Consider the following 26,701-nt stretch of genomic DNA (forward strand, 5'->3'; position numbering starts at 1 on the left):
AAATATAAGTGTACAATTTTATAATTAATTCTCAAGGACAGTGGAAAGGATTCTAGCTTCTGAAAAGTAATGCTGTTATTGTAGTATTTCTGCCCTTTCTGCTGAAAAATCCAGTAGGATACACCATCCTACACTACAACATGTTCTGGCCCAGTGTCCTTTATCCCTTCTTCCTTCTAACATTTTCTACTCTTTTATGTTGTCTCTGTTTAATAAGAAAAAAAAAATGGCCAAGACTTAAAAACTTTTTTTTAAGGGGTGGGGTGGAGCACACCTGGTGTGCTCAGGGGTCACTCCTGACTTCTGCAATCAGGATTCACTCCTGTTTGGTGCTCAGGAAACCCAGCTGGGGATTAAATTCTGGTTGGCTACATACAAGACAAGTGCCCTACCTGCTGTATTATCTCTCCAGCCCCAAGAATTACAAACTTACCATGAAAAACTTGAAGGTAGATACCTAAGAATCAGCTGAATGAGAAACTAGTAATAATAATAATAATTCCTTTCACAACATGGGTTTTTGAATAGGTGATAGGGGTTTTAATTTTCAAAGCCTGAACTGAAATTTCACTGCTTTCATTAAAGTCATCCTTACGCATGTAATACCAACGTTGTTATTTTGCTTTAACATTCAGTTGTCCACAGCTCTTAAAAGAGTCAAGTTATTCTAAAACTGCTTTGGATCGAAGAACAGCAAGCTCTTCTATCTCTGAGCGCGAAATAGATCAGAGTGAAAGGAGAATGCACAGAAAGATCAAATCAAATGCTGCTAGAGGGCGTGGATCAAAACGGGTGCGGAGTAAGGCCCCTAAGAAGGAACCTCGAACTTCAAAGGCCATGCTGGTGACGCTTCGTGCTTCCCAGGAAGAAGAGGATGATGATGTTGATGATTTGGACCTTGACTATGAAGAAGAAAGCTATCATCTTGCTCCTGAAGAAGTGAACAAAGCGCCGGTATTCGTGCCCATTGGTCTCAGATCTCCTGAACCCGTTACTGCTCAGATCGAAGAAACAATGGAAGAGGTAGAGGGTTTTTTTCGTTTGTTTGTTGGCGTACACTTGGTGATTTCCTCTGGGTTCTGGCTCAGGCATTACTTCTGACTCTGTGCTTGGGGAACCACATGTGGTGCTGGGGACTGAACTGAGGTCGGCTGTATGTAAGCCCCCTAGCCTCTGTTCTATCTCTGTGGCCCTGGAGATTGGTTTCTGATTGCTTGGAACTTTGTCTTACGTTGTTCTGCTTGTAGTAGCCCTTTCTTGGTGTTTGTTAGGATTTGAAAGTCTTGTTCTCTGAGTAGCGTCTACCGAAGGCTACTAGTGGGTTGCATAGGGTTACCGAAGGCTAACCCTAGTGGGTTGCATAAGGTATTAATAAAAATCAATTTTTGTAATCTCTGGTTGCCATGGTGCCAGGAGTTGAAGCCAGCTCCCTGCATCCTTTGCATGTGCTTTAGCCAATTAAACTAGCTCTAGTCCTCACCTGTTTTTTTTTTTTTATTCATTCCAGGCCAGTAGCAGAGATTTCTCTTCAGCTTTTGAGTCTGAGTAGTCAGAACACATAGAAATTATTTTAATGTCTTTTTTTGTTAAGCTTTTATTTAATTAAATTTTTTTTTATTTTTATTTATTCATTTATTTATTTTTTGCTTTTTGGGTCACACCCAAGAGATGCTCAGGGGTTACTCCTGGCTTTGCACTCAGGAATTACTCCTGTCAATGCTTGGGGGACCATATGGGATGCCGGGGATCGAACCCGGGTTGGCCGCATGCAAGGCAAATGCCCTACCCACTGTGCTATCGCTCCGGCCCCCAATTAAAAAAATTTTTTTAATTGAATCACTGTGAGATACACAGTTACAAAGTTGTTTATGAGTAAGTCAATATATCTTAAAGGCAGAATCTTTTTCTTTTTAAAAAAATTTTTTTGCCACACCCAGAGGTGCTTAGGACTTAGTCCTGGCTCTGCTCAGGGATCACTCATAGTGGGGCTTGGGAGACCCTATGGGGTGCTGGATTTTAAACTCTAGTCAGCAAGGCAATGCCCTATACTGTGCAATTGCTTTAGCCTGAAGGCAGATTTTCCAACTTTTGCTTCTATACTGTTTGTGTTTTATACTAATTTCTATGTTAATAAGGGAATAGGACTCAGATTAACTTCTGTGTAGTTTAGGATATAGATTATTCTTTTTTTTTTTTTTTTTTTTTGTGGGAGGGGAGTCACACCCGGCGATGCACAGGGGTTACTCCTGGCTCATGTACTCAGAAATTATTCGTGGAGGTGCTCGGGGACTATATGGGATGCTGGGACTCGAACCCAGGTCAGCTGAGTGCAAGGCGAATGCCCTACCTGCTGTGCTATCGCTCCAGCCCCAGGATGTAGATCATTCTTTTTAGCTTTCAAATTATGGGTCTTTTTGACTTATTAGATTGCTAATTGGCGAGTTCATCTGAGTGAACCCATTATTTTAAATGATGATTGTTATGGTTGTCAAGACTTGTATAGGTGTCTCCAAACCTGTACAGGAGAGAGAGAGGGTAGATGTCATTGGGAGTAGGGGGAGGTGGGGGAGGTGGGGGAGACCTGTTATGCGAGTGTGCCAGATTGAGCCTAGGGCCTCAGGAGAAGCACATGCGCTATTTCTCTCTATCTCTGTGGTGTGCTAAACCTTTCTGAGTGCTTTCATTCATCTCTCTTGTGACCCTTAGAACAATATATGACTAGTTGCTTATGTGCCTGTGTTTCTTAGATTCTGATTTACTTTCGAGCAGGAATTAAATTAATTCAGCTCCGTATCCTTCTACCTGTGATCCTCTAGCTTTGAGGAACCCCTTCTTAAATGTGACAAACTGATAAGAGAAACAGTAAGAAGATGGGGATAATGAAAATGGAATGCATGGCACTGAGATTTTTAGCCTTGAAGACTTTGCCTACTGGTTGTTAAGAATCGCAGTTTAAGAGTTTAGAACCTTGGATCAAAATAAAAAAAGAATTTACAAATATTTCAGTCATCTCTGAATAACCACATGAGTTTATTGAAAGGAAAGGAAGCAACAAAGGATACTCCCTGGAAAATGGAGTAGGCAGCTGGATTACAGATCGTGAATGGATACAGGGTGCTAGTTTTGTTCTCTTCAGTAATGAAGTGGTGAAATACGGAACTCTAGATTTCGATTATAGGTAGCATTTTTCTAAAAGTCCAACTCAGTCACCTGGCATTGGGCCTTTTCCCTTTTTTTTTTTTTTTTTTTATGGTTAGCTTGGAACTCTGTGGCACTCTTCAGGGTGGTCCAGGTGATACTGAGAGTTGGGGTTATCTGTTCTGTTGCAGTTGCTAACTCTTTGGGTATTGGAGTTATCTATTTTATATACCAGAGATAATGTAGGACTTCAACTTGCATACTTTCTGTAAATAAGCCATTTAGAAAAGAGAACAGAGATGCAGGCCTTTTCATGCCTAAATACTGCTGCCTTTGCAGCAGAAAATGGGTACTCTACCAGGGGCTTAATTTATGGCCCAGTAGTACCTAATTGTGTTACCTATTCAATTAAACTATGTATGTATTTTATACATAATAAATCCTTTTCAAAAAAAAGAAAAAGAATTTAGAATCTTGGGCCGGAGAGATAGAACAGTGGGAAGGTTGCTTGCCTTGCACACAGGTATTCTGGGTTTGATTCCTGGCACCCCATATGGTTGCCTGAACCCCTGGCAGTAATGATCACAGAACCAGGAGTAAGCTCTGATCACAATTGGGTATAGCCAAGACACAAGATTAAATCCAAACCTTAACTCTTTAACTTATACTGAAGTGGTGCCCATCATTTTAAGAATCAGTGCAGTTTTGGGGACTGGAGTAATAGTACAGTGAGTAGGGCGTTTGCCTTATCCACGCAGCCAACCCAAGTTCGATTCCCCAACATCCCATATGGTCTCCCCAGCATTGTCAGTAATTCCTGAGTGCAGAGGAGTACACCCTGAGCATCGCTGGGTGTGACCCAAAAAGCAAAAAAAAAAATCAGTGCAGTTTTAGTCTTGTATGGATGTGCATTATTTAATTTAGCATCTTTATATGATCATTTTGTTTTGTTTATTAGAGTATGCCAAAGCAAAATAATGAAACTTTTCATTTTGACAGCTTGAAATAACCATGGATGTCCCAGATGTTGGATGTATAACAGTTGTTGAACAGGAGCTGCTAAACGTAGAAGTGAATCCTCAGGAAGTGAAACAAGATGTCAGTGAGAATATGCTAACAGTTGTAAGCATCCATTTTCAGAATTATTTTCTTAATTCTATTTACTTTCAAACTACTGGAGGACTTGGAAGCTTTAAACGTATCATTAGTTGTGCTAGAGGATTGTATGAGGGGTAGGGTCTTTGCCTGCCACTTGGCCAACCTGGGTTTAATCTCCAGCACTTCATCTGATCCCCTGGTCTCCTCCAGAAGTGATCCCAGACTGCAGATCCAGGAGTAATCCCTGAGCATAGCTGGGTATGGCCCACAAGTAAAAACAAAAAACACAACAAAATAATGAATTTGCAAGGAGTTTCTTGCAAGTATCCTTCATAAAGGGAATCATAGTATGAAAAGTAGAAACTAATAAAATCTTCATAGACTTTTATGAAAAGCCTTGACTTGAAATTTTTTAATTAAAATTCAGTAATCGTCTTCATGACTTAAAAAGCATTTATTAAAAAGTATGAGCATATCTCTTAATATCCTTGTAAACTTATTGTTAAATTATGTTACATTAAGTAGTACATAAAAATTATTGAAGATGTATTTTCATTTTGTGTGACCGGCTTCCTGATTTGGGTTGATAACTTATTTTGTTTTGCAAATCTGGAATTGGAGGGGCTGGAGCAATAGCAGAGTGGGTAGGGCATTTGCCTTGCACGCAGCTGACTCAGGTTCGATTCCCAGCATCCCATATGGTCCCCTGAGCACCGCCAGGAGTAATTGAGGGCAGAGCCAGGAGTAACCCCTGAGCATCGCTGGGTGTGACCCAAAAAAAGAAAAAAAAAATCTGGAATTGGAATTACAGCTTTTGGGAGGGGCTGCCCAGATGCTACTCTTAGTAAGATATGGCCCAGCTTTTCTGACTTTGGATAACAGGGACCCTCCAGTGCTCGGGGACCATGAGGCCCCAGGGATTGAACCTTGCTCACAAAAGACCTGCACTCCAGCCCTTGAACCATCTTCCCATCCTGGGATCACAGCTTTTAAAAATAGTTTTATTAAGATACTGTTCACACAGAACAATTCACCTATTTTAAGTATATAACTGGTTGTTGGAGTATACTTACAAATATGAGCAAACATTGCAATTTTAAATTATTTTTATCAATTTTAAAAGAAATTCCAGGAACTGGAGCAGTAGTGATGGGTAGACCATTTACCTGGCATGTGGCCAGCCTGCCTCCAGTTCCTGGCATCCCGTATTGACTCCCCAGCACTGCCAGGAGTGATTCCTGGGTACAGTAACCCCAGAACACTGCCAGGTACGGCCACAAAACCAAAAACCAAAAAGAAAAAGAAAAAAAATACAGAATAAAGCAAAAATCAAACTCACATTCTCTCTTACTAGTTGTTCCCCATCTCCTCCCAGCCCTCGGCAACCAATAATCTATTTTTTATTTTTGTTGTAGACCTTTTATGTGAATGAAGTCATACAGTGCTATCGTTTATGTCTATTTTCACTTGGCCAAATGCTTTCCAACTCACCTGTATTGGGCCAATGCCAGTGCTTCCTTGTTTGGGGGACTGGTAATATTCACAGGCATTTTGTTCATCTGCTCATGAATATACTGGTTGCTTCTATCTTTTGGTGACAACCTCTCCCCTTTTGCCACATCCAGCAGAGCTCAGGGTTATTCCTCATTGTATATTTAGGAATGACTTCTAGAGATAACCCAGGGTTTTGTATGTTGTGCTGGGGATTTTAACTGGGGTCAGCAGGATGCAAGGCGGATGACATGACACTTGTACGATCTCTCTGACCCTCTTGGTTATTATAAATAATGCTGTTATAAACATTTGTGGTCAGCTTTCTGTGCACCTTTCAAATGTTGTGTGTGTAGTATGAAGAGTAAAATCGCTGGGCCCTAGAGTAACTGTATTTAATCATTTTAACCTGTCAAACCATGTTCCAAAGCATCTATACTGTTATATATTTCTACCGGCAGTGTATGGGAGTTTTAGTTTCTTCACATTCTCTGCAGCTTTTTTATTTTTTTTGGACTCCTTGGATCCTGTTACTCTGTTGAGTGTGAAATGGTGGTTTTGCTCAAACCCTCATTATAGTTTCGTATTCCTCTATACTTAGAATTTTGCCATTTCTCCAGAAATGCTGGGCATATGTCAAGCAAAGCTTCCCACCTGCCTGAACTTTAGTCGAGCTAAATAATTTTGTTTGTTTTGTTTTTGGGTCATACCTGGTGGTGCTTGGGGAACCATATGCAGTGTTGGGTTGAACTCAGGTAGACAGGTGCAAAGCAAACACCTACCTCTTCAATCCTCAGAGTGGACATCCTGCCTTGTTCCTAGACTCAGGGGACAGTATCCAGTCCTTTGTCATTATGTCTGATATAAACTGTGTGTGTGTATTTATTTTTTAATCTTGAATAGTTGTTGGAATTTACCATATGTATCCCCCCCAAGTCATTAAAATGAGCTATGTTTTTTAAATTTTTAAATTTTTTTTCCGCTTTTTTGGGTCACACCTGGCAATGCTCAGGGGTTACTCCTGGCTCTGCACTCAGGAATTATTCTTGGCGGTGCTTGGGGGACCATATGGGATACTGGGAATCGAACCTGGGTTGGCCAGGTTCAAGGCAAACGCCCTACCTGCTGTACTATTGCTCCAGCCCCCCAAAATTTTTATTTTTGGCATTTTGGGTCACACCTAGTGATTTTCAGGGATTACTCCCTGTACCCGGTGTTTGGGGCATCATATTGGATGCCAGGGATCAAATCTGGCTCAGCTTCATGTAAGGCAAACATTCTACCTGCTATAATATGGCTTTGGCTCCTGTGTTGTGATTTTCATTTCTTATATTGTTTTTTCTTTTGTTTTTGGGCCAAACCTAATGTGATGTTCAGGGTCTCCTTTAGACTCTGTGCTGGGGGGCTGCTCCCAGTGGTCCTCAGGAGACGGTGCAGTTCCAGGGATCAGACACAGGCCTCCGGCATATAGGCATGTGCTCTGTCCGTTAATCGGTCCCTTGGGTCCATGATTATTATTCTACTGTATAGTTATGTTATATTACATTGAGTTTTGGATGTTAAATCAAAAATTGTATCCTTGGCATAAAGCTAACTTTGTCATGATGTCTGCTTTTTTTTTTTTTTGATGTCTACTTTTTATATGTTGCTGGATTTAGTTTCCTAGTATTCATTGAAGACTTTTTTGGAATCTTTATAAGTGATGTTGGTCTGTAGTTTTCTTGTTATGTCAGGAGCTAAAATCTTGTTCTTCCAAGGAAGAAGGGCCTGTAGCTACTAGAGGAAGGGTTGTGATTCTTTGGTGCCCCAGGTTTGATAACCCGGCATCATCTCTTGCCTCTGAACCAAAAAATAAAATGAATAAATCACAGATGCACAAAGGAATCCAATTAGAGTTGACATTTGCATGTAACTCAAGGAAATGATATAAAAAATAGAATTTCACTTCTAAATTTTTTTGGTACTGATTTGTGAGTTTATGTTTTTAAGAGAAAATGCCAGTGTCCATACTTTTGTGATCAAAACTATAACTATACACTTAACTGTGAAATACAGTGCTTTTTGAAGGAATAGCTGATGTTTGGAAAAATGCATTGTTTTCTTTTCCTCCTTTTAGGAAATAACCACAAGTGAACACACCCAAAATGAAGCAGGTAACTATTTAAGAAGGAAAACTGCTAAAGCTGGTGGGTTAAAACTCACATCATTGTTTTGTAGTGGTACCTAGTCATTTTGCTAAAGAGTTGAACAAAATTATTTTGCTATTGAATATGTAATTTCTAGGAGAAATTTTTATTCTTAAAGTGTAAGAGTTAAATATTTAAATGAAGAAGTATGTTTTTCCTCTGATCTATACAGATGTATTTTTCTTTGAAGGTATTAAGTTACTTAATATGGGGAGATAATTTTTTGTGTGAGTAAAAGCTAACAGACGATTTTAGTTTGTAATTTATATATTGAACAAAACACTACTATAGTAATGAATTACTGGTAGAGTATATTGAAATCATTACTGGAAGATAAGTATCTGGATTTAGAAATAGTTTAAATAATTGAATTTCCAGGTTTCTTCCAGTGTTTTACTGTTAGTTCATTTCCTCACAGGGCCCAGTGACGGGAACGCTGAAGCTGCCGTAGCCTTGCTCACAGTGGGAGACGTGCTGCTGCAGTCCCAGATCAGCGTGGAGCAGGGCCAAGGTAAGAAGGAAAGGAAGACACAGGACCCTTCTTTCAAGAGATTTGAGGAAGAGTTTTGTATTTGAACTTGTTGTCACTTTGCTCTTTTCCTGAAAAATTGTGTGTTGATTCATCCCACTTACTTACCTTATTTATATAGTGGCCAGCATTTCACAATGCACTTGACTTATTAAGAACAAGTTGTTTTTGTGGAATAGAGCGATAGCACAGCAGTCAGGGCATTTGCCTTGCACGCTGTTGACCCGGGTTCGATTCTTCTGCCCCTCTCGGAAAGCCCGGCAAACTACCAAGAGTACCCGCACAGCAGAGCCTGGCAAGCTACCCATGGCATATTTGATATGCCAAAAACAGCAACAACAAGTCTCACAGTGGAGGCGTTACTGGTGCCCATATGAGCAAAATCGATGAACAACGGCATGACAATGCTACAGTGCAGTTGATCTAATGATCTATCATAATCACCATTGATATACTGAACTCATAGATCACTAGTCACTTTATACATATTCCTTTCAATAATGGAGATGTTACTAGTGCCCACTCAAGCAAATCGATGAGCAACGGGATGACAGTGATACAGTGATAGGAGTTACCACTTTGGTTAGTCTTCACAATCAAATATGGTTTGAAGGAGCAGTAGCAATTCTTGAGATAATTTAGTTTTGACTGTCTGGTAGTTTATATTGAGCCAAAAGATCTGTCAACCCAGAATTTGGGGTTAGAGCAGTAGTACATTAGGTGGGGTGCCTGCCTTGTATGCGGCCAACCCTGGGCACCACCTATGGTCCCCCAGACTCCCCCAGGAGTCATCCCTGAGTACAGAGCCAAGAGTAATCCTTGAGCACTGCTGGATGTGGCGCCCAAACAAAAACAAACAGAGATAAGATCAGCTTTAAAGAAAAGCTATGATTATTATTAAGTACCTTCAGCTTTAAGTACATTAATAATAATGTACAAAATAATGTTAGTTATGTTTCCATCAGTTATTTTGACTGATGACAAGTGATCTGTGGTTTGGTTTTGATGTTAAGACTTTTGAGCCCATAACTATGTACTTCCAGGAAAGTCTCTACGTTGTTCCCTACTGGGCTTCCTTGTTAAGGGCAGAGTACTATACTGGAGACTGCCACAAATCATTAGAACATAAAATTCAGGTTTTTAAATACTGTTAATGGTGATTCTGTCTTGAAATTCATCTGAATATCTATATTTGCTAAAATTACTAGAAATTTTACTTTTGCTTATAATAACATAAAAGTTCCACTCTATTATAAGTATTAAACTGGGTTGGAGCGATAGTATTGGTGGTAATGGTGTTGCTTTGCATGTGTGGTGGATGCTGGTTCCAATCCCTGCCCCTGCAGATGGTTTCCTGAGCATATAGACAGGCATAGTCCCTGAGTACTGAGGATATGACCCACAACTTCCAGAAACCAAATAAATAAAAAATTACTAACCTCAGAATAGGCCAGGATCCAAGAAGATACCCAAGTGTTTGAGCATATTACTAGCCCGTGTGAAGCCCCCTGTTCCATCCTATCAGCCCCTCACCTGGAGCCCCATTGGTCTCTAGCTTCCATGGCCTCTGAGCACTGCTGAGTACCATTAAGTCCGCACTGCTAGGTCCAGCGTAGCTGAGTGGGCCTGGGTCTTTCCCCCCAGCACCACTGAGTGTGGCCTGTATTTAAATATAATAATTTAGAGGGTAATTTAGAGGGCGGGAGCGATAGTACAGCTGGTATGGTGCTTGCCTTGCATGGAGCCAACCTGGGTTAGATCTCCAGTACCACATATGGTCCCTAAGCACCAGGAGTGATTCCTGATGCAGAGCCAGATGTGGCCCCCAAACCAAAAGAAACCAAACAGATAAAACCCAAAAATGAGACCATAAATTTTAATTTTAAGTAAAAATGAGCAGATTTTTTTTTTTTTTTATTTTTGGGTCACACCCGGCGATGCACAGGGGTTATTCCTGGCTCTGCACTCAGAAATTCCCCCAGCGATGCTCAGGGGACCATATGGGATGCTGGGAATCGAACCTGGGTCGGCCGCGTGCAAAGCAAACACCCTACCCACTGTGCTATTGCTCCAGCCCCAAAAATGAACAGTAACATAGGATTTTATAATTGTTAAATGATGGAGGATTTATTTTATTTGGACATTCATATGTATTGGGTCAGTTTTAATTTTCTATTTTTTTCTGCAGTAGGAATATGTGTACTTCCTGATGTTCAGTCAAGGGATAAAAACCATATTCCTTTTAGCCCAGATCATGTAAATCACAGCATTGTGCACGAATGCCAGGACCTTTCTTCACCTGTGACTACTACATCTTCCTCATCATTGAAAGAAAACAAGATTGTACTGGATGGGCAAAGTACTACAGAAAAAATTGAATTAATGGAGGAAGCAAAGGAAGAAACTCTTTCAAACAGGTTTATTTTGTTTTTTTAAGCTTTTTCTTTTAAGTTTCAACAGTTAATGGTATTCAATCAGTGGTGTAGTTAAATGTATCAGGGGCCAGAGAGATAGAACAAGGGTTAAGGCACTTGCCTTACATGCAGCTGACTCAGGTTCTATTTCTGGCACCAGACAAGTCCTCCAAGCCCTTCCAGGAGTGATTCCTGAAAGCAGAGTCAGGAGTAGTCCCCAAGTATACCTAGATGTGGCCCGAAACCTGACCTTCCAAAGGGCCCCCAAAATCATTTAGTTTAGTTAGTTAATATTTCTGAATAAGGTGCATAGATGTAAAGCAGGCAATACGAATTTCTCATCCTTTAAGGCTTGAGTGATTTTAGGTCTTATTATTATTTAAGTTTTTGAGCAACACTGAATATTGCTCAGGGCTTACTCCTGCTTGTGCTCAGGGGTCACTCCTGGGGAACTTCAGGGGCCATATGAGGTGCCAGGGATTGACCCTGACTTGGCCACGTGCAGTGCAAGCACCCTATATACTGTACTATCAATCCAGCCCCTTTATATTATTATTTTTATTTATTTATTTATTTTGGCCTATGGTCTGCTTCCAGCAATGCTCCTGGCTTGCTCCTGGCTCTGTGTTCAGGGGCCGGGGAGTCATATATGGTCCCAGGGTTCAAACCCAGGTTGGCTAAGTGCCAGGCAAGCACCCTGCCCGCCATGCTCTCTCCAGCCCCATAATTGATATTACCACTTGCAAACTCATGTTTTTATTTCCCCCTTTCCTTCCCTTTTTCCTTTGGTTGTGGTGGGGGTTGTGCTTGTGGGTTGGGGTGCTGGTACACTTATAGATGTGGTGCTTGATGGCTGCCGTCCTCCTGTTTTTGTTTGGGGCCGCACTCAGCTGTTCTGATGGGCTTCTCTGGCTGTACGAGGGGATTGCTCCTGGCCATGCTGGGCATGGAGCTCTGTTTTGCTGGGGGTTGACCTTCCATATGCAAGGCTTTGTCTCTCCCACCTCTGTTCAGTTCAAAAAAAGAATGGCTGGCATTTTGGACAACACCGGGCAGAGGTCAGGGGTTGTTCTTGGCTGTGCTCAGGGATCACTCCTTGTAGCACTCAGCGACCCTGTTGGGTGCCAGGGACTGAACCCTGCTTGGCTGTGTGCAATTCAGTTGTGATGCTTGCTTGCACTTTCAGTGCAGAGCTTGATGGAGTCACATATCCTTGTGTACCAAGGATCATAGGACTCCCCAGTGACACTCCCGGGCAGGCACTCTACCCCTGAGCTATTCCTGGATCCCTCATTTAATTTAGTTTCCCCCCCCACCATTTAAGTTTTAATAGTTTATATGTTGGAATTGTAACAACATGCGTACCATGGAGCTTAAATCTAATTTTTAATTAAAGTGTCTATTTTTATGAATAGGGTGCAGATTCTCTTGAATTAGTCAAGTTCTCTTGACTCAGTCAAGTTGTTACTGTGTAATTTTAGCATGAATAAATTAACACTTTGGCCCCTGACAGCGTGGCCCCTGAGTCGGTGGCACATAAATCTGTTTATGTTAGACTGGTATATTAGAATGAGAGAGAATTCTCACATGTGCAAACCATTTTTCTCTCTCCCCATCCCTCTTTGTAGGAATACAGCTTCTGAAGTGACCAATAATTTGAAAATGAGAAGTAGATTTGCCAAACCTAAGGTAAATCTTACGAAGATTTTAGGGACCAATAGTGTTGGTGCTCATCCTAATTTGTCTGGAACCAAAGGGGAAGAAGAGGAAATTCACAGAGGTAAATTTTGTTTCCTTGCAAGTTTTAAAGTTACCTTGACACTGGAAATTGCATTGACATTCCAAGTGGATAATCAGTCATTAAAGATATTTTAACTTATTAAAAAGTTTCAAACAGATAAAGACACTAATGAGTGCCTAGAACCACTGGAGTGGCCCAGCTGTCCTCCCTTTAGGGCACAAGCTGTATTGCATCCTAGGACCTAACTCTGAATGGTCAGCTTGCCTGGCTGAGCATCACTGATGGGATCCCTGGACCTCCTGACCCTTCCCTTTTCTGTCCCCAAAAACACACAAAAAACACACAAAAACTGTCCGTACTATTCTAGTGGATGTAAAACAGTGTCTCTTTTTACTTTGGTTTGTATTTCCCCACCCTAGTTATGAATAATGATTTTATGTATCTCTCACTTACTCTCTGGCTCTGTTAAGCTCATTTTAAAATTGGGTTCTATAGGACCAGAGAGATAGTTCACCATCTGGAGCTATCTCTTTGAATGTAGAATTATATGGCAGCCAGGATTGAATTACGTCTAGTGCAGGATTCACTGTTACCTGTTCAGAAATCTGTTCATACTCTCTTTGGGGAGGAGGGTGTGATCCCCTGATCTCCAGCATCCTTGTAGGGTACATTGTTGAACCATCTGGCTGGACATTGGGCCACATCTTTGGGCCTGAGCATTGAACCATCTACCTTGTTGGCTGTGAATCTCTGGGAGAAACTCCCAGACCCCTCAGCACTCCTCTCCCAATAAAAAAAGGTGTGTGTGTGTGTGTTGGGGGGGGGGGGGTGGAACCCAAATATCAGTAGCCAGGATCATCCTTCTGCCATGAGAATCACTTTGCTTTTGGATTAAGTTTGCAAGAACCGCTAACTATTCAGTATTCTCTCCAAAGAGAGACTTAGGTTTTTAATACGAAGATTTAAAATGGACTATTAGATTGTCTCTTTTTTATTCAAGAAACTGAGAAAAGTGCTTCTGATACGGCAGAATTAGAAGAGAACCTTGAAGCAGTCACAGCAGCAGAAAGCTGGGAGCAAAGCAGATTGGCAGATGTGATCGGTGTCCAGGGGTCCCTGGAGCATGGGAACCTGACTGAGAGGTGAAAGCGGGAAGGCATCCCGGCTGACTTTGCTTCGGGTCCTAGTCCTATTTGGTAGCCCGTAGACTTTGAAAAGGTTTCTGTGTTTCATTTATTTATTTATTTTTAATTTTAATTTTTATGAGGTTATTCACTTTAATTGATTACATTCAATATTTTTCAACACCAATCCCACCACCCTCCACCTTCCCACCACCATTATTTTGAATTTTCCCACCATCGTTCAACCTGCCTGCCACAGGCAGATGCTAGGTACTTTATTTTCTATTGCTTACTATGGATATCATGAGAGGTTGCACGGCCACGCGTGCTCCTGGAATTCTAAAATTGTAAATTGTTGGGATCCAGAGACACCTCTGTAGGGAGCAGGTCCATTTTGAGTTTCATTTGTGAGCCTCAAGGACGTTAATGCACTGAGATGGCATTGGAGGCAGTTTGTGGGTGTGACAGCCAGGACCCACCCGAGCAGGTGGGGAGACTGGAAGGGAAGTCCTGTTTCTCCCACCGCCATGTGGCCTGGCGTCTTCAGTCCCTGCTCCCGCCTGCCTGGGTTTTTCTTCTGAAAGTTTGTGGCCACCAGGGGCTCATTTGGAGTAGGCAGAGAGGGAATATCTGCTCTATCTGAGGAACCTCGGTGGAATTGGTTTGGCATGGGGTGTGGAGAGATCTCCAGCGAGCTGCTGTCTTCTGGGATTCCAGGTTTCTATATTTTGAAAGTGTGGAAATCCTAAAGTCCAATGATCTTTGATGGATCTAGCTCTAAACCCTGTTCTGTAGTGTTGACTTGATACGTGCTAGAACTCTAAATTAGATCAGTTTTCCTTGTAGGAATGAAGATCAGGAGGTGGAGCACCAGCAGGCTCAGATACTTTCAGTTGCTCCAGTTGTTTCCTCGGATCCAAGCTGTTCCCCGCTCACACTTGGCTTGAGTGAGGCTCTCAGTGAGAGTCCCACAGATGCGCCACCGGCCCAGGGCTCAGAGGGCTGCAGTGTGCTCACGCTCCATGTGCCAGAGGTAAAAGACGGTTCCAGATCACGTGATGAAATAGACGTATGTTAGACGTGGTACACACATTTGCATCTATAAAAATGTATCTATGGGAATACCTTTGGGGCAGTGACAGATCACGCTTGGAGACGAGAGCCTCTACTATAGAGCCATGTTCCTGGGCCCCACACTTTAAGAGGTTAAAGCAGTAGAGAAGTTCCGTGAATATCACAGGTTAAGGAAAACAAGGTTTTCTGTTTTCTGTGGAGAACAGATTGAAGGGAGCTGTGCTGGGGCTGGGAGAGCAGTCGGCCTCCCTCCGTCTAATGCCAACATTGAGAAGTGCGGAGGCTGCTGTCTGGGAAGAGGAAGGGGTTGAGGGATTTAGAACTAAAAAAGTATATTAACTGTATACTTACATATAATTATGCACTGCATCAGTGTTATCCCGTTGTTCATCAATTTGCTCGAGCAGGCACCAGTGACGTCTCCATTGTGAGACTTGTTGTTACTGTTTTTGGCATATCGAATACACTACGGGTAGCTTGCCAGGCCCTGCCATGTGGGTGGGATACTCTCGGTAGCTTGCCAGGCTCTCCGAGAGGGACGAATGAATTGAACCCGGGTTGACCACGTGCGAGGCAAACGCCCTACCTGCTGTGCTATCACTCCAGTCCTGCACTTAATTATATGCTTCTTAATATATAATAAGTATATTACATAATAGTAATAAGTATATTTCCTCCTTAAAATATCCATATTAATAAACAGGTTTATTAATTTTTCAGAATTCCTTTGTATGTATGTGCATATATATGTATGTATAAATATATTTAAAGTAAGAACTTGTTGGTATGACTAAAAATTTCAAAATACATGAAGAAATGTATATGGCTATGTAAACTAATGAGTTTTGTAATAGTGAAACTGTTCACTTATCACATCATCAGAAAAAATTTTAAGACTGATTTGCTGAATCTCACCTTCTGATTTTAATCATTTTATGGCAGTGTATATCAACTAGTATTCCGGAAATCCAAGAAGAGAATGTAATCGGTTCTCAAGATCTAACAGGTATAATATTCTGATTCCTAGAAGAATTTAATGTTTTGGGTGTTTTTCAGTGTAGGTTTTTTTTTTTCTTTATAAAATGCAACCAATGTCCGTCTGGCCCATTCAAATAATATTTTCTGTTTATTTGGAAGAGAACACTGATTTTTTTTTTAGCCTAGTTTTTTTTTTTTAATTGAATCACCATGTGGAAAGTTACAGAGCTTTCAGTCTTAAGTCTCAGTTATACAATGCTCAACACCCATCCCATCACTAGTGCACATATTCCACCACCAGGAGCCCCAGTATACCCCCCTCACCACCCCCCCCCCGCCGCCTGTGTAGCTGATAGATTTCACTTTACTTTGATTACCTTCAATATTTCAACAAAAAACTCACTATTATTGTTTGGAGTTCCCCCCTCAAAGTCAGACCTGTTGAAAAGGAAGCATTTGATAATGTTTTACATTACTGACAGTGAAGAGATATGAGGTCGCACGGCTGGTTTTGGATTTCTGTATTTTAGTAACTAAGTCCAGGGAAATTTCTGTTAGAAATTGCGTCACTGCAGGCTTTTACTTCCCTTTTGCAGTGCTCATAAAATGGAAAAGCCGAGAGAGAAAAACCCTTTCCCTCCTGGTGCATCATGGGGCAGTGGCTCAGTTCACAGTCTAGAGACATTTCTGCAAGCTGCTGGTGCCCAAAGTAGTTTAGCTGGCCTCTGGGATCATGCTCGTGCAGCAGTGGAAAGGCCGCACACGTGTGGCCACTGCGCTTAAATCTCGACTTTAGCCTAGTTTTACAGTTGAAAAAGATAGTTTTTTATGTCTTGGGAGGTCTTAAATTTTTTAAAAAAGCATCTGAATACCAATTTTATTTTTTAGTATTATTAGTCTTTTTGTTTGAATTTGCTTGTGGACCATACCTGGCAGCTCTCAGGGCTTACTTCTGTCTCTGCACTGAGGTATCATTCCTGGCAGGGCTGGGGTGGGGGGCGCTGTTTGTACAGGATGCCAGAGATCAAAGCCAGGTTAGCTGCATGCAAGGCCAGCACCCTTCCCATTCTATTATCACTCTAGTCCCTCCAAGTCCTTTTTGTACTGAACTGTCTTTATCTTTTATGAAATTACTCTCTGAGGAGTATAATTTTTAAAAAAATTTTGGTCATGATACTACATAGAAATGAAATATATTAATAATTTTCAATTTTCCCATGATTTTGTTTTTTCTTTCTAACATTAATGACCATATTTCTAACATTTTTGGTGTAAGCATTTAAAATTTTTCCCTCAATGCATGACTTTAGTTGTGCTGTATACATTTTTATATCATCTCTAACTTTCAAACTTTATTAGTGAATGTCATTGCTGCTGATGTACAACAAGATAATGAAGATGAACATACATTCATCTTAACTCTGGTGGAAATCCCAGCCAATGAAGTGGAAGAGTTTGCTGACACAACCACCCAGTTGATGCCCAACCCTTTACTTCCAGCACCCATCTTGCTCAAGTCAGTGAATAACGAAGAAACGGGTGACATGAGGTAATGAGTGAGCTGAACTGTTTTTGTAGGAGGAAAGATGTTTTAAGATGAGGATAGTGTTCCGAAAGGAGAGAGAGCGCAAAAGGGAATGTGCCTGCCACAGAGGTGGGGTGGGGGTGGTGGGAGGGATACTGGGTTCATTGGTGGTGGGGAATGGGCACTGGTGGAGGGATGGGTGCTCAAATTATCCTATGACTGAAATATAAGCACGAAAGTTTGTAAGTCTGTAACTGTACCTCACGGTGATTCATTTAAAAAAGAAATTGAAAAAAAATATGAGGATAGTGTTAATTACACAAGGTATTTACTATTATTTGTAATTGTCTTGGAGACAGTATTTAGTAATTTTGTGGTAAATCAGAGAACAAATCATGAATTTACTATCTAAAAAATGTCATTTAAATATCTACTAATGTGATTTTTTTGGTTTGTTTTGGGGTGATACCTGGTGGTGTTCAGTGGTCCTGGTGGGGCTCAGAAGGCCGTAAGAGGATCAGACCTAGGTTGGCTGCATGCAAGGCAAGCACCAACTGCTGTACTCTACCCTTAGTCCCTCATGTGATTGATGCTATTATGTGAAAACTGGTATATTGAAAGTTAAAATCTGTTTCATAAAGTGGCTTCTTTATATTTTTATTTCTATATATGATTTAAATATTTAAAAAAATCATAGAAAGTTGCAAAAATAGTACCAGAGGTAGTATTTCTATATATTTTGGTAATTTTAATACTAAAAGCTTTTAAGATGTATTTTAACTCAGTTATGATGCTAAATTGCCTATTAAGCAGCATTAAAAATGGAAGCCTTTTATATTGAACTTAGATTAAAATTTAACTTTACAGACAAGGAAAACATTAACATTTCAGAATTGCCCATGCACATAACATATACCCGTTTCTTTGACTATTGTGGGCAGCTTTAATTGGAATAATTCAGCCTCTGATCTTGTTAACTTCTAACCCATTTATTGAATATGTCTGTCTTTTCTGTACAGTATGAATTTCCCAGTAACTCCCATCAGTCAGGATGCCATGTGTTTATCTGACTCTGGAGGAGAATCTGAAAAGCCTCCGGCCAACTTGGATGTATCAAGGAAGAGATTTCATTGTAGCCTTGATGAGAGTGACAGTGTTCCTCCTGCCAAGAAAAGTTCATTTGCTTCAGTGGATAATTGTGAGAAATATTCCTCTGAGGTATGGTTGAATCAGTAAGCAACCCGATGGCCATATTGCCATAATCTAGGTCTGTTTTTCCCTTTAGATTCTTCATGTATGGTTCTAATACCGTCCCTCCCCTCCCTCCTTCCCTTCCTTCCTTCTCTTTTCTTTCTTTTTTGTGGGGAGGCAACACCCAGCGGTGCTCAGGGCTTACCCATGGCTCTGTGATCAGGGATGACCCTAAGTGGGCTCGGCGACCATATGGGGTGCCAGGGATGGAACCCAGGTTGGCAGCGTGCAAAGCAAGCACCCTCCTCACTGTACCATCACTCTTCCCCAGTTCTAATACTTTCTACCGTCAATAATTTAGGTAAAATTGGTTGTAGATTTTCACTTTCTATGAGTTCTAGTTAGAAGTTAGTGGATCCCTGAGAGATAGTATTGCAGTTAAGGAACTTTCCTGGCTCATGCCTGAGGCTCACTTGATTCCCAGCATCACCTGGTTCCCTGAGCACTGCAGGGTCAGAGCAGCTCTGCGTCCTCGGGCCCTAGTGCTGAATGGACAGTCTGGTTGGCCACAGATCACTGTTGGGAATCTTAGAGACCACCCTCCCCCCTCCCTGCCAAAAAATTGAGTAGACATCAATCAATAAAACATCAAAAAAAACCCAAACATTTTCAGAATGATAGTATGGTGGCTAAGGTGCTTGCCTCACATGCAGCAGATTCAGGTTCAATCCCTGCATCCTATACGGTCCTCTGGCACTGTCAAGAGTAATTCCTGAGTAACCCCTGAGCCAGGAGTAACCCTTGAGTATCGCCAGGTGTAGCCCCCAGACAAAAACAAGGCCATTTTCACTGCTGTATCAGAGGCTGAAAATAAGGTTAAAAGTATTATCTATTGGGGCTGGAGCAATAGGTTGTGGGTAGGGCACTTGTCTTGCACGTGGTCAAACCCCAACTCATTCCCTGGCATCCAGTATGGTCCCCTGAGCCCTTCGAGGACTCCTGAATGGAGAGCCAGGACTGGCCAAAGATAAATAAGTATCATATTTATCTAGATTGTAACTGTATCATTTATTTGCTGTGGGACCTCACATGACTTTTCTCTGAATGCGTTGCTTTTGTGATTTTATTCACCTGATCAACATTATCTTGCTTCAAGTTTCCCATTGCTCTTAGCACTAGAACTTCCAAAGCCCTGTATTATCTGTCTCATTTGTCTCTAGTCTGACGTTTTGCTAGTTTTTGCCTCATTATTTAGCCATATTGCTCATCTTTTTTTCCAAATTAATTTTTTAAAATATTTATTTTTTTTAAGAAGTTTTACTGGATCACCTTGAGATACAGTTACAAACTTGCATGATTACTTTTCAGTCAAACAATGTTTGATCACCCATTCCACCACCAGTGTTCTCGGTGTCCCACCCTGTCGTCTTTCTTTTATCTTGTTGTTGTTTGAGTTCTCTGGGGAACCATGCCCAGCAGTGCTCAGGGTGGTTTGAGCTCTTCTTAGCTCCGTGCTAGGGTTCATTCCCAGCAGTCCTGGGGCACAGTGTGGTCTGTGGATCAAATCTGGCTCCCCAGCATGCAGAGCATGCACTTAGCATTTAGACTTATGCCTCTGGGCACATCTTTCTGTTTCTTGAATATGTTGTGCTTTTTCATGTCCCGGGGGATTTCATTTGCTGTCCTTTATGAAAAATTCCCATGCAGACTATATGGACTTCATAACTCTGTCACTCGTTACCATTTCAGGCAAACCTGATCATACTGTGGTGATCAGATCACTATTGCTGTGTGCTAGGTTTTTTTGATCTCTTATTTTTGTTTCTTGAACTAATTGTAGTGTACTACACTATATAATAGTACTATAGAAAAAGTAATTTAGAATCTGTGCTTTCTTTTTATGTTTTTGGGGCCACATTTGGCTATGCTCAGGGTTTCTTTCTGACTCTGCTCAGAGATCATACCATATGGGGTACCAGGGATAGAATCCTGGTTGGCCACGTGCAAGACAAGCATCCTATCTACTTACTATCACCAAGGCCCCTGTATTTCCTTCTTTCCTTCTTTCCTTCCTTCCTTCCTTCCTTCCTTCCTTCCTTCCTTCCTTCCTTCCTTCCTTCCTTCCTTCCTTCCTTCCTTCCTTCCTCCCTCCCTCCCTTCCTCCCTCCCTCCCTCCCTCCCTCCCTCCCTCCCTCCCTTCTTCCATCCTCTTTCCTTTTCTAAACTTTCTTATTTTTTTACTTTATTGCGGGGGGAGGGGGGAGGGGCGGAGTTGTTGGACCACACCCAGCAGTGCTCAGGGCCTGTTTTCAACTCTTCTTAGGAGTACTCCATAGCAGTGCTCTGCGGACCGTATGTGATGCTGGGGATTCAGAGTAGTGTCATTGGCAGGATGCACAGCAAGTGCCTTACCTCCTGCACTATCTCTCTGGCCCTAGAGTCTGTGTGTTGAAAGGGAAAGTTGCAGCCCAATAGTTCTTAGATGATGGTAGACAACAGAGGCAGTGTATCCTTTTATGTCTTATAGAAAACGATATCAGGATGATCTTATGGATTGTTGTTCAGTTGCTGAAAAGTAATAGTAATATGCAGGGTATATTTTACTGTCTGTTGCAGTCTTTGTATTTTGGAGGGTGGGGGTTGGGGATGAGGTGAGGATGACGCACTTCACTTTTTCCACCAGAAGATGAGTATGATTTTTCTCCTCATATCTGTTGAACTATATTGGTGGATTTCATAATACTGAACCATCTTTGTATTCCTGGAAAAAGAATATCTACTTGAGGGCCAGAGAGAGGGAGCGAGAGTGAGTGGGCAAGTGCTCCACAGTCTGGGCACAGGCATCTAAACAGGAGGCTCAAGTTTGACCTCCACGCTGCCTGGCTCCCAAGCACCCACTCTCGCCCGGTCGTGCTGGTCAGGGTCTAGCATTCTGGCTTAGAAGTGCTGTTGGTTACCCTCGTAATACTGTGTTTGGTATTATCTCACTGACAAAGGGGTAGACTCAGTAATTTGGTCCATAAACGATGCTGGAACTTTGTAAATAACTAGTAGCCATGAGTTCCTGTAGGATGTGTTTTGCCTTATGGATGTGGGATATGTTTCTGAGAGAAGCATACTGCTCCCTTGACAGAAGAAAGGGAACAGTGATTCTTTTAAAAATACATGATTTTTAGGGCTGGAGTAGTAGTACAGCGGGTAGGGTATTTGCCTTGCAGGTGGCTGACCCAGGTTTGATCCCTAGCATCCCATATGGGCCCGCAAGTGCAGACCCAGGTCTAGCCCCTGAACATTGCTGCCTATAAACTAAAAGGCAAAAAAAAAAAAAAAAGAAACAAACTTGATTTTACCTAAGCTTTTCTTACTATTGTTAGTGACGTGGCCTGTCACATCTGAAAGAGAAGTCTTTTTCTGTTGCCCTTAAAAGAGTTTCACAAAAGTTTTTGTGCTGTTTTCTAGTTTGTGATTGGAGATTTGGTCTAAAACATTTTGCCTACCATTGTTAAAAGCAGAACTAATTTCGGTACAGTACAGATCCCATGGACATTATATTATACTGAATTAGCAAATGGGAGTTAGACTTAGTTAAAGATGAATGGTTATGGTAATCAGTATTGGAAAAAGGAAATATAATTTAACTTAATGAATAGATTTCTAATTTATTTTGTAATTTTTTAAAAAACAGGTGTGTTCAAAGGAATTGGTGAATGTTTTTGAAGAAACAGGTAAGTGAAATAAATATAATTGCATTTTATAGGGTAATCCTCATTGTTTTTGATGCATCTTGTTCAAATTTGGCATCAAAGTAGTCTTGCATACTTTTAGGGATCATGTATTTTTAGAAGTGGGTGACACAACTACACCTGTCAGTACTTAGGTGTTTTTTCTAGGAGTAACCATGGGTCCTTACCCAGCAACCCTTACTATGTCTCTGTCCCACAGTCACAATTTTATCTTTGGAAGTTCTCTGCTGAGACTTTGATTTGGCAGTTTGGTAGCTTAAGAAGCTGCTTTCATTTTTTACTTAACTGAAAATGATTATGTACAGGGTTTCCTATTAAAGTTCAACTATGTTTTAGGAGTTACAGAATTGACTATAGAAACCAGAGCGGTAATACAGCGAATGGGGCACTTTCCTTATAAGTGCCCTAATATGTGACCTGGATTTGATCCTGGGACCCCAAATGGTTCCCTGAAGACCACTGAGAATGACCCCAAAACCTGAAAAAAAAATTTGAGTACAAAAGTGCATGATATAATTTTTATCTTTACCCAAAGACTAGAAGATGGCTATTATTATTATTATTATTATTATTATTATTATTATTATTATTATTATTATTATTATTATTTTGCTGGGCTGGAGTGATAGCACAGCGGGTAGTGCATTTGCCTTGCACGTGGCTGACCCGGGTTCGATTCCTCTGTCTCTCTTGGAGAGCCCAGCAAACTACTGAGAGTATCCCGCCCACATGGCAGAGCCTGGCAAGCTCCCTGTGGCGTATTCAATATGCCCAAAACAGTAACAAGTCTCACAATGAAGACATTACTGGTGCCTGCTTGAGCAAATTGATGACCAATGGGAGGACAGTGCTACAGTGCTATTTTTTTGCTACACCCAACAGTGTTCAGGGCTTTGCTGCTCTTGGCAGGGACTATATGGGGTGCTGGGGATCAAACCTGGGTCGGCTACAGGAAAGACAAACACCCTACCTGCTGTACTCCCACTCTGGCCCTAGAGGGTTATCATTGTGTTAGTTCACGAGCTACTTATTGGCTGGAGAGCTAATGTAGGAGGTAAGGCATCTGACTTTACACATGGCTGGTATAGTAGAAACTGGTTCAGTCCCTAGCACTGAACATAATCCCTTGAGTACCGCCAAGGGTCACTTTTGAGCACTTGGCCAGAAATAGCCCCTGGGCAGCTCTGGGGGTGGCCCAAAGCTCATCCCCCTCTCCGTTTTGTTTGTTTGTTTGTTTGTTTGTTTTATACATCAAAATACATTGATTCTTTTTTGTGTCAGAATGTGGTTGTTACCACAATCTTTTAACCAAGTGTTATAGTTAGAATAGTTTAGGTGGCTGCAGTAATGTTTATTTGGTAGGTTTATGATAGAATATCATGGTTTTTTCTCTTCAGATACTGCAGTTCCTTTGGAAGTACTAATTTCATTATGTTTGCTTACAATTTGTTTGCTTTTTTTGGAAGGGGCATCACATAAGGAACAAAACAATGTCCCTACTTCAGGAAGTATACCTACCACTCCAAAATCTCAGAAGAGGCAACTTGAACCTTCCACTCTTCAAAGCATAGGCTCCAGGTCGCTTGATAAAATAACAGACAGGCAACTAGAAAAGACTCCACCTCTCTTACCTCAGGACAAAATGGTCGTTTCTGATAAGGAAGAAAGGACTTGCTCTGCTTCTAAGTCTGAACAAATGCATAACAGACCTTCATCTTCAAAAACCTCGCTCTCCAGGTAATATAAGAGAATCTCTAACGAACAAGTTCTTCTCTATTCCTGAGTAGGTAGACTCTTTACTGAACATATGTGTCTACATGTCTACACACACACACACACACACACACACACACACACACACAACACCACACACACGTTCATATAGACTAAGTTGATCGTTGATATTACATCTCTGTAAAGGAAAGTAATTATATGAGAAGAAATAAGTAATGTTGAAGCATTTTGTTTTTGTTTTGGGGTCTCACCTAGCAATGCCCAGGGGTTACTCTTTGCTCTCCACTCTAGGATCACTCCTGGTGGTGCTCAGGGGACTATATGGGATGCTGGAGATTGAACCCAGGTTGGCCGCGTGCAAGGCAAATGCCTTACCTGCTGTACACTCCTGCCCCTTGAAGCAATTTTTCATAGTACCATTTGATATAAACCCATACACGCAGAGAGATTCCACACATCAAGAGATTAATTTTAATGCTTGAATTACTTACTTTTTAGACAGAGGTCTTTAGAATTTAGCACACTTCCTTTTCCAGAGTCTTCAGGATTATTACTTCATGATTTATGCTCTCACACAGTGTAGCTGCCTGTACAGATGTAGAGACATGGGGCCGACATGAGGAATTTCTTTTGAAGTGGTTTGAGTGGAGTCCTAAGGGCATGTGCCGTTTCTCCTGTGTGCCTACTGCTATCTGTAAGAGTAAATATGGGACTTACGCACAGAGCCAGCCTTTCCTTCTGTGTTCCTGGCAAGAGCCTCTGACTTGGGGGCAGTTTCTGTCGTCAGCATTCTGTCGAAGCGGGAGAGTGAACACAAGCTTGTCCTAAGGGAACAGGAAGTTAGAACATATGTATTGCTGGAAGAGGCATATTTTATGAATGTTAATTTTATTATAAATTGTAGAAAGCAAAAATTAGCAAATTTCCGTTTTTCCTTTTCAATTTAGGGAGGGGCTATGTTTGGGGCCACATGGTGATATTCGAGAGGTCCCTGATTGATGTGTGGACCTGGGGCTCCTGCAGGCAGAGCATGTGTCCCAGCCCTTTGAGCCACCTCATTGGCCCTGTGTTGTTCTTCTTTAAAAAAAACAAGTCACCTGACAGTGCTCTGGGATTTGTATCCATTCTTGGCAAAGCTTGGCCTGACTGTCATGGCCCGAGGTGCTGGCGGGCCATCAGGTCATACCCACTGTCTGGCTCAGCTGTGTTTGGGGGCCACTAGGAGCACACCCTGTGGAGCTGGGGAGTGGGCCATGCTGTGCTGTTGGTTAACTGAGGGTCATGCAGTGCTTCACAAGTGAGCACTATCTTCCTGGATGCCAGAAGTATCTTTCCCGGTCTTAGCCACATGCCAAATGTAAAATGAGTTATTACTGGGGCTTTGGGTTAAAACCAGTTGAGAAGCAGGGCTCTGGAACAAGGGTCAGTATACTTATAAAGTCAGTAAACACACACACACACATACAAACACACAAAGGTTTTGTGATTCAAATGGTCTTTTGCAGTGACTCAGCTCTGCAATTACAATGCAACAGCAAACTCATATGACCTTATGTGAACAAATAATCATGGCTGTGTTATGGCCATGTTGGTAATACACGTGTAGTGATTGCATTTGTACTGCACTCTGATTTCCCAATGTCTGCTCTAGAGCCTGACTACTCCAAGCAAGCACCTGGGACCAGCAACAAGGACTTGTAGGGACCTTCTGTGTAGGGCCTTCTGTGAAGCCTGCAATCTATCATGGGATCACTTTGGGGGCCCCTTACACATGTGGGCAGCATATGAGAACTCATTAGAATTCTTATTCAAGACTCCTTATTAAAATAAGATCCCCCCGGTGCTTTGTATGCATTATTATACTTGAGAAGTACTGCTGTACAGTAAACTTTGTCATAAATACATGCAATAACCGAGTGCTGTAAGCTCTTGAGAGATGTACGATATGAGATGCTATTTTTAACATAAATGGAAAGAACTTGCTATTAAGAATGCAGATAATTTTTGACTTTTTAAAATTTCATTTCCAGACCTGGCAGAAGACCCTTGGGATTTTTGTCTTTAATATGTTCAAAGAGTAGTTTGGAGTCTGATGAACCTACTCAGTTTCATAAAAAGAAGCGCCCCAAGCCTCTTATCCCTGTAGCAAGACAGAATTTGAAAAGATCGAACCCACCCAGTGAAAGCCAGAAAACAAACCCGGAGTCCTCTGATGTGCTTCCATCTTCAAGTGGTGCCAGTACTGCATCTGAGAACCTCAACAGTCCGGCTGCAGCCTCTCAGGTTCGTGGTAAACACTGGGTTAGGTACGAAACTTGGAGGGCCGTGACAGTTGCTGTTTTCATCTGGATGTCAGAAATTAGAGTAATTCCCATTCACGGATTAACAAGCTCTAGATAGTTTAGAAAGAGCCACTGAGGTAGCCTTGCCTTCTGTACTGTTGCTCTGGCCCTCAAATTTCTTCTTTTAATATTCTTCATGGATTTAATGAGCATGTACTTTTTCAACAGAGATATTTATCCTCACTCAAAAAAGAATCAGTTATCTTTTCTTATCATTTGGCTGTATAAATTGGGTCATTCACTTTTTCATAATGATTTGTAGAACTTTCTAATGTATTAAAGAAAGTCCTTCAGCGATATAAGTTGCAGGTATTTCCCCTCTATTGATGCTGTTTCAATGCCTGGAGGATCATACACATACTTACTTGGGATGCTCACACATTTCCTCTACTT

At 41.5% G+C, this 26,701-nt stretch overlaps 1 protein-coding gene across 5 annotated transcripts in view; it reads left to right on the forward strand.

The window, feature by feature from the left end:
- The window catches only part of BDP1 (B double prime 1, subunit of RNA polymerase III transcription initiation factor IIIB), an 83,014-nt gene that overhangs the window by 52,026 nt on the left and 4,287 nt on the right, over positions 1-26,701 (forward strand). For 4 of the 5 annotated variants that reach the window (XR_008629393.1, XM_055133996.1, XM_055133985.1 and 1 more), the window contains exons 25-38: positions 636-1,023; positions 4,138-4,260; positions 7,844-7,880; positions 8,332-8,424; positions 10,631-10,859; positions 12,485-12,636; positions 13,598-13,739; positions 14,568-14,754; positions 15,738-15,801; positions 17,133-17,322; positions 18,318-18,516; positions 22,175-22,214; positions 23,699-23,969; positions 25,997-26,249. Coding sequence is in view for 3 of the 5 variants with exons in the window: in XM_055133996.1 (XP_054989971.1) it covers positions 636-1,023; positions 4,138-4,260; positions 7,844-7,880; positions 8,332-8,424; positions 10,631-10,859; positions 12,485-12,636; positions 13,598-13,739; positions 14,568-14,754; positions 15,738-15,801; positions 17,133-17,322; positions 18,318-18,516; positions 22,175-22,214; positions 23,699-23,969; positions 25,997-26,249 (2,368 nt within the window). In the remaining 2 variants the exon portion in view is untranslated. Of the gene's footprint in view, positions 1-635; positions 1,024-4,137; positions 4,261-7,843; positions 7,881-8,331; positions 8,425-10,630; positions 10,860-12,484; positions 12,637-13,597; positions 13,740-14,567; positions 14,755-15,737; positions 15,802-17,132; positions 17,323-18,317; positions 18,517-22,174; positions 22,215-23,698; positions 23,970-25,996; positions 26,250-26,701 lie in introns of those variants that run through there. The other variant, XR_008629395.1, reaches the window with a different exon arrangement.

Source organism: Sorex araneus, chromosome 1, assembly GCF_027595985.1.
Source record: "Sorex araneus isolate mSorAra2 chromosome 1, mSorAra2.pri, whole genome shotgun sequence".
Classification (NCBI taxonomy): Eukaryota; Metazoa; Chordata; class Mammalia; order Eulipotyphla; family Soricidae; genus Sorex; species Sorex araneus.